Below are 12,965 nucleotides of genomic sequence, written 5' to 3'. Positions count from 1 at the left end.
TGATTATATATTATATTCTTTATTTAGTGCATCCCCATGCAAAATATTCATTGTTTTGTTTTTATCTCTATCCTTTATTGTGATACATGAGAAAAGTACATAAAGTATTTCATACTCAAAAATCAGTATTGGTTATCATACTGTGAAATTTCTTTGTAGCTTTTTGTGTTTATGTATGCTTTTAAATTATGAATGTATTGCTGATGATTTGTTATATACTGTACATAATAAATTATTTCCTTACAAATTAAATATTAAACTCTTGTATACAAAAATGTTACTTACAATGTTAACACTATGGAAGTAACATATACATTTACACAGAAGAGTTTAACAGCAGTTTTAATGAAATTAGTATTTTTTCTTCATTTTACTTTGCTCTGTTGTGTTTTATCAGTGTCAGCTTTGGCCAACACATCATTTCATGAACTTAAAATTGACAGCATGAAGGAACAGCCACAAGAAAGGAAACTTATTGAAGAAGTACCTTAATATTTTTTTCCTTTCCATTGTATGTATTTTGTACAAAATATTTGTAAATAATAAATTTTTATACTGTGATGCAAGTTGAAATGTGTAAGTCTTCATGGGGTGATCTTGCTTAAATATTCAAACATTTTAGTCAACCACAAAAACATCAAACTACAGTTAATTGTTTGAAGTTATTGCAAAGTTTTTCTGTATCATTAATCAGTTTTCTTGTTTGATAATTATATTTGTTTTCCAAAAAGAACAAGTCGCTTATCCAATACTTGATAATACAGTTATGACTTTAGACACATGTTGTTATATAAAAACTATGTACAGGTATATAACTTGTATTTATCCTACTAGTAAGAAATTAGTACTTGTGATGTCAACATCTTTTTACGAAATGTGATGACCTGTAAGACCTTCCTCCTGACTCTGTAGAATTTAATATTTGTATAAAGAATATTTTACAGTGATTGAATAAAATTAGTATATATGCAAGAATTTCATCTATATAACAGTATTTGAACTGCACAAAAAATCAAAACTGTAAGTACTTTTTTAACTTTGAAATAATTAGTTCTTAAGCTAATCAGAGACAGATAGGAAAATTAAAATGTGTGTTTATTATAATCTGTAGACATGTTTTGTAACTAATACTTAGGGCCCAGCATGGCCAGGTGGGTTAAGGCTCGTAATTTGAGGGTCACAGGTTCAAATCCCCATCCCACCAAACGTGCTCTCCCTTTCAGCCATGGGGGCATGTTTATGTAACGGTCAATCCCACTATTCGTTAGTGAAAGAGTAGCCCAAAACTTGGCAGTGAGTAGTGATGAATAGTTGCCTTCCCTCAAGCCTTACACTGCTAAATTAGGGATGGCTAGCACAGATTGCCCTTGAGTAGCTTTGTGCAAAATTCAAAAACAAACAAAATTTGTACTTTCTACATATAAAAGTAAGAGCTTATAGAATTAGCACATGTTAACATGAAAAAATGACAAACTATGAATATGTAAGTAGTTATTTCTTTTATCAATGGATTTTCTGTTGTTATGTGTAATTTTTATGTAAGTATAATTTAATTTGTGTAGATTCAAAATAGGATTTTAATGTAAATATGGAATGAATTACTCTAGTAATTTGCAAACATAATTCCTTAATATGTGAATTCTCACTTTATTCAGTACCTTATTCAAATTTATAATTTTGATCTTATGTTTGTGATTTACTTCAGTGTAGGTTTCTAGTATAAACTTAATATACATTCAACAAATTAACAAGCCAGGGACATCATTCTTTAATTTCTGTAATACATAGAATATAAAAGACATTTTAGTGCTATTAATAAATGTTTTTTTAAGACAAAAAGAAATTTCTACTTTAATTTGACACAACCCTTCACTTTAGAACTTCTTCAGGAACATTTCACTAAAATATTGATTTGTAAATGACAGTGAAAACCTTCAGTCACTGAGTAGTAAATTCTAATCAGTTCTATAATGCACTTTCTGCAGTGTGCATTTCACATGTGAGGTAATACAGCTTATTGTTCAATAATTTATGCTGTTAAATGATAAACTTCTACCTGTTATGAACAAAAATTCAATCTAAATTACTGACTGAAATAAGATAGGTTAAAAAATTAAAATAATTAAAGTTATAGGCATCATTTTTTGTCCATATTTGTCAGTAGTCATAGTTATTCAGTGGAAAAATCTGTAAATTTTCTGTCAGTGTACTTAATGGCTTTTGTAAATGAATTAGATTTATTACATTGCAGGAAAGTGTACTGAGATTTTGAAAGTTGGATTTTGAAGTTTTACTAGACTGTTGTATAACTTTAACTGGCAGTCAGATTTTCTGATTATGTAGATCATATTCTAAAACAAGTAACCTTCATAAGAAGCTTCTAGATGAACTTGAGTCATTTAATAACCACCTTACAGAATTAAACAGTTTACCCAATGATTATAAACTGGATATACCATTAAAACCCAATGAAAGTCTTTTGACATCTGCATAAAATTTTAGTGTTGTTACTGAATTATGTATCAGCACACTTGAGTAATGCACAAGTCTTGCTATCATGAATCAAAGATGTAACTCGCATAGCAATAACCACAAAACATTGAAATTAACAAACCTATTGATTATACTAACATATTTTATGTAACATACTGGTTCTTAATCATGTACTTATTTGATTGTGTAATAAATTAATCTATTTCTTGTCCTCCACTGGGACAACAGTAAGTTTGGAAGGGTTATTCTACAAATAAAAATTATCATTTAATTTCAAACAAAATGAAAATACTTTCATTTTGAAGTGTTTTACTATTGATGAATTTAAAAGTTTTCATGTTGTCATTTGTTACATATATTTAAAATAATCCTGTATTAATTTCATATTAAAAGTTGTTCATTTTCTTAATGGATGGCTCATGGATTGCCTCTATTATCAGTAAGAGGCTACACATCAATAACAGGACATTAACATGAATGGCTCAACTTACCACCATCCAGATAAGAAAAACAGCTTCCATCAAAGCACCACCAGCCATGTTCTTTGAATATGCTTAGAGATAGGTAGGGAAGGAGTTCCCCTCTAATTAAAAATCTAAGGTAATATGTAACTCACTTATAATAGAGAAGATCCCTGTTTACAAGCAGCACCATCAGTGTACGACTGCCATATAGACTAAGGTTTGTTTCTTCTATAAATGAGAAGAGAATTGGTTGCAGTAAAAAAATTGTCTCCATTGTGACATGAAGTGTGCTGCTTGAAGACCAAACTGCTCAACACTAAGTTGTCCTCACAAAAGCCTAAGGAAACATCTAAAGAACCAACACCACAACCAACTGCAAAATAACAGCTACACTTAAGGTTCTCCTGGGAGGGTAAGATGTTGGGAAGGGTGTGAAGCAGTTGCCCATTGGCAAAGTGATCATTATTGAACCTCTCTGAACAACAAGAGATTACAAAGGAACCTAGTGCTATTAAGAGCCAATGTATGAACTGCTTAGTGTACTTCATCATTCTACCAACTTGGAAATTACTGCAAGTGCCTAAAACTTAGTGTATTTGATGTTGAGGAAGGTAAATTTCAGTCATGAAAGAAAGGATCTAGCCATAATTACAGTTCCATGTGTGCAAGGCAAAACATATAACTAGTGACATTGAGGGGCATTTTAGAAAAGGTATGGATTCTTTTCTAAAGTATCTCAAGCTTCCTCCTTGGAATGGCCTATTTTGAAATGAGCTATGTAGTACCCATTTCTAGAGTTTTAGATGTATGGTCCAGCCTCAAATTCTACTGAGTACTTGAGCAAGGAGCACCTGTTGGACTGCAACAAGTTATTTCAAAGAGTTTTATCTTGTGGAAAATAAAACCATCCAGTGAGCTGAACTCAAAGTTTGAAAGAAGGGTACCATTGAAAATTTGAATGCTTACATGGAAAGTCATTTATTTTCACAATAAAGTTTACCCTCTAATGGTCTTAACAGGTCATAAGGATAACTGGTTTGTGGAAAAGCTGCCCATCAGAATGTTGCAACACCACTTGTATGAGAGATCCCTCCCCTTACTAAGGCAGTTTCAATCATAATGTACTTCAAAATTATAACTTTAAACTGGTCTCAAGAATGGAAGAACCCTAAAGTGGCAGCCACAGTTACTTCAACTCAGATAAAACATCCTACCCAAGCATTCACATCATGTAAAGTTTGAGCCAAGCTGATGGTTAACAACCATCATCACATCCTGTTGTTGATATATAACCAGAATGACACCAAGTGAATGGGCAGGGATATTTCTAGATCATCCCAGAAGGGTGAAATATCTGCTTCATCCATGGGACATTGGGTTACTTTGCAAAGGAACTGTTCATATTTTGCTAAGTAGCAAGATAGACAAACTTATCAGTTTTGGTTGATGGTAAAACAGGTACAAGATATCAAACAGTAACCAGTAAATACTGCTATTACAATTTTGGAAAGCAGATAATTCCAAGTCAGTTCTAACCACTAACTTAGGAGAGTGCAACAAACAATTTGGACCAAAAAGTATGGTGGTCAGGGTGAATTGGGTATTCGTACGTGCTTGTAAAAGTAGAACTAGATAACATTTCTGCTTGATACAGGAGTAATAAAAACACTGGTAGTATATCAAGCAGTATAATTGCAACAGTCACTCAAGCCAGATGATATGAAGATAAACTAGATGTGGTGGGTACTGCTATGAGTAAGGTATGTTGGGTGAAGCAACAACTCTGTATAGTAAACACTGAGTTTGTTTTCTTGGAGCATTGGCAAGTTAGAGGTGAAAACAGAAGCACATTTTCAATTACATCAAGAACACAGACATTAATGAAGATGGTTCTTGCATATCTTGATTCTGGCATTAGAATCCTCTGAATGGACATACTGCAGAAACTCACTGTCATCTTCTATTCAATAGTGATGCCATCCAGTGTCAGTACTACATTGTGTGTGCAGCACAGAGGGAAAAACTCTCCTAGACAGGGTAAATGCCAATGAAGAATTGTCATTTCTTACCTCCAGGGAATACATTTTTATTTCATCAGTACTCTCCCAAAGACGTGTTGAGGTGATCAGTATGTATTGATTGATATTGATTTCTTCACTAAATGGGCTAAGATATGTTCATTTTCTATACTTTAGAACAGGCTGTTACTAATATGCTAGTAGAACAATATATAACCTGCCCCTGAAGGGAGTCTCATGGATATGGAAATTCATTTCAGTATTCTGTTGTTTTCTGAGATGTGCAAGGTGTTGGATAAGGTGAAGATACACACAATCAAATTTGTTAATCCTACTGTACATGTTGATAGTATATTGCACAACTGATTACAGAGGTAATTTCTGGCAGAAATTTATGCTCCCTGTGTATGAAATATGGAGTGGCTGAGAACTGCATTGACATGAGCACAAATTTATGCACCAGGAAATGAGAAAGGATGCTATAGCATGAAAGGGATGCTACAATAAAAAAAGTCAAGGTAAGAACTTTATGACACAGGAACTGGGTATATAATTGTTGTACATGTCTGCAGCATGGAAAAAGCTGGATTCTAGCTGAATTGGTTAACATTTGATATTCAGATATCATTATACTGGCATATAAAATCTAGTATTGACGAGAGTGAGTAAGTGCATCAAACATATGGATAAGCAACAAACGTACATTATAAATAAATCTCTTTTGTCCTGGTTTTGCCAAGAATGGAAATTTGAGATTAACGAGCCTGAGAAAAATTAAGATACTATTATATAACATTTTAACTCGTTTTTTTTTTCCAGTTTCTTCCTCTTCATTAACAATCTAGTCATACTTGATGAGCCAGATGAAGAAGTAGCAGAAAAAATGTGGGAAGGTTTCACTGATCGATTATGACTCCCCCTTTTCATATGACTGAGATTAACTACCAAATAAATAGTTAGACCAGTTATTTATCACTTAATCATTGACTCAAAGATAGTGGTAATCCTTACTTCCCAAACCATCAAGTGATATTTTGTTGCACTGTATGTGAATGTTGTGTGATTTTCATTTGGTTATCAATAGTTAAGACAATTGTTTAGTCAAGAAACCAATGACTAGAGAATATTCTGACCCTTATTTTATGAACTATTAGACATTTAATCTGAAATAATGACATTCACTTGGTAACAACAAGCTAAAATGGATAGTTGGTTGAGAAACTAGTGACTCAAACAGTTAATCAAATCTTTCTTTTTAAGTTATCAAGTGATTTTCGTTAGAAAAACAGTAGTTCAACGTTTCTTAAAATCTGCTCATCCTTATCCAAGTGGTATCAGTTCTCTGTAACAGCTTGTAGAGTGCTCGAGAGAAAATCTCTCGTGTACACATTACTGTAGTTAATACCTTCTAGTGCATTTCTTCACCAGACCAAAAAGTGATTTGAGTGTCTGTGAATTTGTTCAGAGAAGGTTTTATTCCATTTGCTTTACCTGTAGATACTTGTAGTTGATAACATATTAAGCTGGCAGAGTGCATTATGGTCTGTGAGTAATGGTCATTCTAGACACTAAATGTCCATTTTCATTAAATATCTGCATTTAGGCAGTTTGTTTGGGTGGATACTGATATACAAAATAGTGAAAGGACGAATAGTAATTGTAGTGACGAGAATTTTGGATGTATGGTCTAGTTCAAATAAATTCTGCCAATAACACTGCGCAACAAAGTTTTTGCTTCTTGAACACTGTTGAGTGTTCCTTATAGATTTGTGGCTGCTGATCACGAAAATCACATCCAAATTTGCCCATCGCCTACCGTTTCATCGAAATCTTCAGTTTTGCTACAATGGAAAAACTATCAGGGCAACTGGAATCCGTCAATGCTTGCTGACTACTGTTGGACACTCCAACGTGATGCACCGGACATTGAATACAAACAAAAACCAGGAGAAAAAACAATTATGTTGAACTTAATAGCGTATTAGAAACATAAACGCAATTAAATACGTTATTGCCGGTAAGCAGTTAACTGTCTATTTCTCAGAGTTCCTACGTGATGAAGCAAAACCAAAACTATATTTGTGCATACCCACCAGGTACCTGTCACAATTTGCAAAAACTTTTCACAAAAATTGTTGTACAATGTAATTGTTTATTTAGTGAAAGCCTAAAAAACTGTTGAGTTTCGCTAATCACAGATGGCAGCATGTCACAAAATAGTGACTTGTGTAGCGTAGTTTTACGAAAATAGCCCCAAACTGGCTACAACGGTATCAGCAGACATGCCTTAAGTGAATTGTTGAGAGTTTCTTGTATGTGTGTTTTCTTATAGCAAAGCCACATTGAGCTATCTGCTGAGTCCACCGAGGGAAATCGAACCCCTGGTTTTAGCGTTGTAAATCCATTGATTTACCGCTGTACCAGCGGGTGACAAGTGTATTGTATATAGAACTATGTGTAGAAGTTTGAAACGTGTATATGACAATATCAATTGTTGAATAAACACGCCAGGGATTACACATATGAAACTTCATACGGTCATTCACGAATGCTGTTTTTTGAATTTCGCGCAAGGCTACTCGAGAGATGTCTGCGCTAGTCGTCCCTAATTTAGTAGTGTAAGACTAGAAAAAAGGCAACTAGTCATCACCACCCACCGCCAACTCTTGGGCTACTCTGTACCAACGAATATTGAGATTGACCGTCACTTTATAACGCCCCCACGGCTGAAAGGGCGAGCATGGTTTAACTTAAAAATAGGCCTGGCATGGCCTAGCGCGTTAAGGCGTGCGCTTCGTAATCTGAGGGTCGCAGGTTCGCGCCCGCGTCGCGCTAAACATGCTCGCCCTCCCAGCCGTGGGGGCGTAGAATGTGACGGTCAATCCCACTATTCGTTGGTAAAAGAGTAGCCCAAGAGTTGGCGGTGGGTGGTGATGACTAGCTGCCTTCCTTCTAGTCTTACACTGCTAAATTAGGGACGGCTAGCACAGATAGCCCTCGAGTAGCTTTGTGCGAAATTCCAAAACAAACAAACCCACCTGGCCATGCCGGGGCAATACTCGTTCACTTGTTATTGTTTCACTCACCATCATTCCTCAAGTTAAACAAAAAACGTAGTCTGGTTGGTCAATAAATGCATGTTTGCTGCAAAATTCTTATTAACGCTACAAGTGTAGCTATCAATTTAGCCGCCAATTTTGATTTTATTAAGTTGCACAATGAATTATATTTTTTTCACACGTAAGGTATTTTTATTTTATTCTTATCACGCTTAAATTGGCTTGTTTTGTGATAGTTTTTTTTTTTTTTATATCGTACGAGTCACCCAATGGGAAAGCAGTAACTTATAAACTTGCTTTCCCAAATTTGAGATTTAGTTCCGCACAGATAGCTCATAGAGGGGCTTTGTGCTGAAACAAAAATTTTTTCTAGCATTGGGTTATTTTAACATACTTTTTTTTATAGTTAAATCACTGAGAGGCTTACTATGGATTGGCAAGAGAACTGGCAAATGTTTCTCTTCCCTTGCCAGTTAAAGACATTTACTAAAAACGCTTTATCTTGTTTAATTTGGTTTGTGGTATTTGCACTATGATTGTTTTCTTATGTCATAGTAGCTTTTGCATTCTTATGTTTTAACCATTTCTTTGTGATGGACTCTGTCAAAAGTTTCAGAATAATGATTCTATATATTTTTGTTAACTTAATGTTCATCAGATCTATTAGAAAACCCTATGGTGAAGCCGTGGACAAGAACAGACCACGAAATTATTTATATGTTACGTCTTCGAGATGCTTCTAAGATTAACAATGCTGCAATGTTGTACACCTAGAAAGTGTAAAAATATATTTAATAAAATAATCCAATGATACTATTCATAGGTACTTAGGCTCTGTGGCCGTTTTTTGAGAGGCCTAATTCTTAGCAAGATGTGATACGATTTCTAGTTTTTAGTTACATAGAAAAGAACAAGGTAATTACATTTTCATATGTATTTAGCTCTGTAAATATTTTTTTCGTAGAGGCTTATTTCTTAGGAAAGTGTGTTTTTAATATGATGTGAACTTATTCAAATAGAGAACAAGTCAATTGGCCAATCACTTTTAATACATATTTAGCTCTACGAACTGTTTCCAATATGGCTTAATGCATAGATAATGTGATGTAGTCTAGCAATAAAGGTTTAAATTTCTAATTTGCCTCATTTACAAAAAGTGTTTTTGTGAAGGTGATTGAAAGAAATACAATGGGAGAACATAAAGCCCACAAACAGCGGAACTTGGAAAAACTATGCTGAGTTAGATTGTTTTGGTTGAGTGATTGCTTTCATCACTGGGATTATTTGAATATCCTTACATTTAGGAAGAACATTTAATTCATAAGATGTTTTGTAAACGCTAATCTTTAATAAATTAACGTAAATGATTGTTTGTTTTGAATTTCGCGCAAAGCTACACGAGAGCTACCTGCACTAGTCGTCCATAATTTAGCAGTGTAAGACTAGAAGGAAGACAGTTAGTCGTCACCATCCACCGCCAACTCTTGGGGTACTCTTTTACTGACGAATAGTAGAATTGCCCGTCACATTATAGCGCTCTCACGCTGTAGAGCAAGCATGTTTAGTGTGATGTAGACTCGAACCAGCGATCCTAAAATAATGAGTCAAGTGCCCTTACCACATGGCCATGCCAGGCCAACGTAAGTCACCCATTGGGAATGCCAGAAAGTACCTGATTCATGGTGCACCGTCAGTCACTGTTTCGTCACAAACTGTCATAAACACCGAAGGTTTCTATTAATTTCAAACATGGGTCATTGCGTAAGCCTGTTTTTTCATAATTTACCTAAATTTCATTCATTTTGAAAAAGTACTAAAATACAAAATTATAACTAAACAAATATAACAAATCTAGTAAAAGTCAATAAAGAAACTATTAAGATACTCAACTAAATAAACTTTTTGAACAGTCTTTAAAGGTTACGCTTCAAAGCTGAAAGTAAGCATCAAAAACCAAAAGCTTTAACATTTATGATAAAAGTCATGTTAATTGCAGATGTTTTTTTCTTAACATTTTTCTATACTTTTCTATTTCAAAATCAAAATCAGTGGTATTTAAAAATAGTATTTCGGATTTATGTTTTAGCGCCCAAAAGTTACTGCCCAAGAGGCCTTATATCCACTACCAGAACTCGTCAGTTGCACTGAACATTATTTAAGAAACAAAAATTCGTATGAAATGCTATTTATATTTGTAATTACGGTTTAAATGTTAAATAACAAAAGTATCGGATTAAAAGTTATATGGAAAAGTCTATAGTTGAAGTGATTTTTTATCAGAAATATTAAGCTTATTAATTTCTATGTTTCGTTATGGTTGGAATGGGATACGTCTCTTTCTTAGAATGTATTGGTGTCGTCTGTTCGACTGTCCTAAGGATGGTTTTCCATTGAATAAAGAAAGCTGGCTTGAAACCAAAATCAGTAAAATAAGCATTTATACACATAGAAGTGAAAATTCTCTGTGCGCTCTCAGTAAAATCAACATATTTTGTACGAAGCAAAGAATGTGAACAGGTAATCAGTGCATAATGCTTGCTTTAGTAGAGACTTCAGTGTTAAACTATCCATGACAAGAAAGTTCTTATTAAGCATTAACACCTTTGCAAGTAGAATCAATGTTATCATAGCTGCAAACGTTTAATTAAATACACTAGTCACGGGCTCGTGGCTCCTGAATGTAGATACTGCAGAACAAAAAAAGAACTGCTGCGGTTGTAGTTTTGATAAAACGTTATAAACACTATTTTTATGTTAGGAGTTCCATTATCAGGTGGACTATGTTTAACTAAGATGATAGCATATGAATAACCAAGTTGCAAGAATGATTTATAATACTGCGTTGCCTAGTTCTGCAACAAGAAAACACAGAAAAGGGTTTCACATCTAGTGACACTATATCCATTCATTGGGTGTCCAGCTTCTGAACACTATACCATTTCCGTTATGGAAACTCCAAGCCTTGCATCAAGAGCTCCCACTTTTAGTACAGTGGGAAGAGCAACTGAAGCGCCAAAATCGAATATGAAACAAGGTAAAGCTTAGTAAGCTCAAATAAACGAATGTAACATTGATGTACAAAATCTGTAGAACTTGAACTGTTATGAGTACAGAAAGGTGCACTGTATTATTACTATCAACCACTGAACCATAATTCGGAGACCTTGCTGCTCTGTTGGTCTCAAGAGTGAGAAGGCAAGAGATCATATAAGCTTTGTACAACATAAAGACTGGAGGGCACCACGTGTGTATGAAAATATATTAAATGGTGGTTATACTGACTGCATTAGTCAGAATGTTCATTGCTGATGAGAGACTACAAAGCGAACTACTCATTGACAAAATTGGCTGAGTCAGGGTAGAGTTTTGAAAACGTAGCTGAAATGGTGTCGAAACTATTGCTTGTCGATCGAATTTCGGAAGCACAATTTCATTTTTTGTTTTGCCTGATTCTCTCAACTGACTCCATGCAATGAGGAAGTTGTATTTCTTTTAAATGTATGCCTAACAGGAATTCTAGCTTAAAAGACACATCAGCTGAATTCTACTAGTTCTTATTCATTAATGTTAAGTTTGATGGCTCTTAAATGATAACACATTATGTACCACAACTACTGAGTCATAGCTTAGAAGGTAACACAAAAAAGAAATGTTATGGTCCCATTTCAAAATCATTTTATAGTAGTTCATGGCTGTAACATTCACAATCCTTTCTCACCAATACACCAGACTGAACGTTTTACTAATTCGAAATCGTCTGCCTTACATTTTTAAACCAAACTTTTGCTGTTTAGGTTCTCATTCTTGGCTATTTTCGCTCTTTCTTTCAGTTGCTAGTTGCCAGCTGTATTACCAATTCCTATGCTAGTATGCTCAGACCATTTTGAATAGTTATAATGAAAAGTAAGCCATTTGGCCAATCCTTGGACTCTTGATGCCAACCTACTGTTCACATAGTCGAACCCATGGATAAAGATGCGCTACTTGTTGACACATTCGTAATAAGATTTAGAAAACATGTCATAAAGCTTGCACTATGATATAATGGGATAGGGCAACTTCCCTTAATAGTAACAGGTCCAACAAAGTTCAGGTCTCTAGTGTATTGTCCTGTGTTGGGGGAAGTCAACAATAGCCAAAGTTTTATCATTTCCAGAAGATCTAATCACTCAGATTAACAAGCATCATACACCTCCATCATTGCTGACTTCAGTGAGTTAAGTTTTGTGAAAGAGCACTACAACTTACTTCTGAAGTGTTCTGCTGGAAAGTGCAAAATTACCAAATAGTGTTGGCAACATATTTACTCGTATATCCGACATCAACCAAAAAAATCCTTTCCTGAGCTTTGGTTTTTTTTTATGGTCAATAAGTTTCCATGGGGGGTTAAAACGAGATGAATCATTGAATGAAGCCTTGATGTTTGTCAACTCTAGTGTTTTGACCTCTATGCCAGATGCTCTCACAGCAATTGTGACTACCATAGTTATCTGGGTTAACAAGTTGCTTCATGCTATGCCAAGGAGGAATTTTGTTATCAATGAGGAAACACTGACATCTACAGTGGGAACAACTATCATAGTCAGCAAAGATAAGGTAAGGAGCCAAATACATTAATATCAGTTGAAGCACCATCTATGATAACAGCCCAGAAACTGCAAAGTGGGACTCCTGACCAGACCACAATAAATCATTAGAAATCACTCCACACTAGCACAGATTCATATCCATAAATGACACTACCATGTGAAGACAACCAAATGAACTGTGATTTAGACCTTCTACAGCTGGTCAGAAAAGTGGTTGTGGCAAAGAGCTAAACTAAATTGTAGGCTGAGCTGGTGGATATCAAGAATATCTTAATCAATCCTCAGAATAAATTATGGATCACCATGATGACAGATCAAAAGATCATAACACACTCAATGATG

General features: G+C 34.7%; 1 protein-coding gene across 10 annotated transcripts in view; it reads left to right on the top strand.

Annotated features, from left to right (window-relative positions):
* The window catches only part of LOC143255329 (zinc finger HIT domain-containing protein 2), a 64,312-nt gene extending 63,739 nt beyond the window's left edge, over positions 1-573 (top strand). For all 10 annotated transcript variants that reach the window (XR_013030553.1, XM_076510803.1, XM_076510810.1 and 7 more), the window contains one exon: positions 398-573. Coding sequence is in view for 9 of the 10 variants with exons in the window: in XM_076510803.1 (XP_076366918.1) it covers positions 398-492 (95 nt within the window). In the remaining variant the exon portion in view is untranslated. The remainder of the gene's footprint in view (positions 1-397) is intronic.
* The last annotated feature ends 12,392 nt before the right edge of the window (positions 574-12,965 follow it).

Source organism: Tachypleus tridentatus, chromosome 7, assembly GCF_004210375.1.
Source record: "Tachypleus tridentatus isolate NWPU-2018 chromosome 7, ASM421037v1, whole genome shotgun sequence".
Classification (NCBI taxonomy): Eukaryota; Metazoa; Arthropoda; class Merostomata; order Xiphosura; family Limulidae; genus Tachypleus; species Tachypleus tridentatus.
The sequence above is the reverse complement of the archived record's forward strand: the minus strand, read 5'-3'. Positions and strand labels throughout refer to the sequence as shown.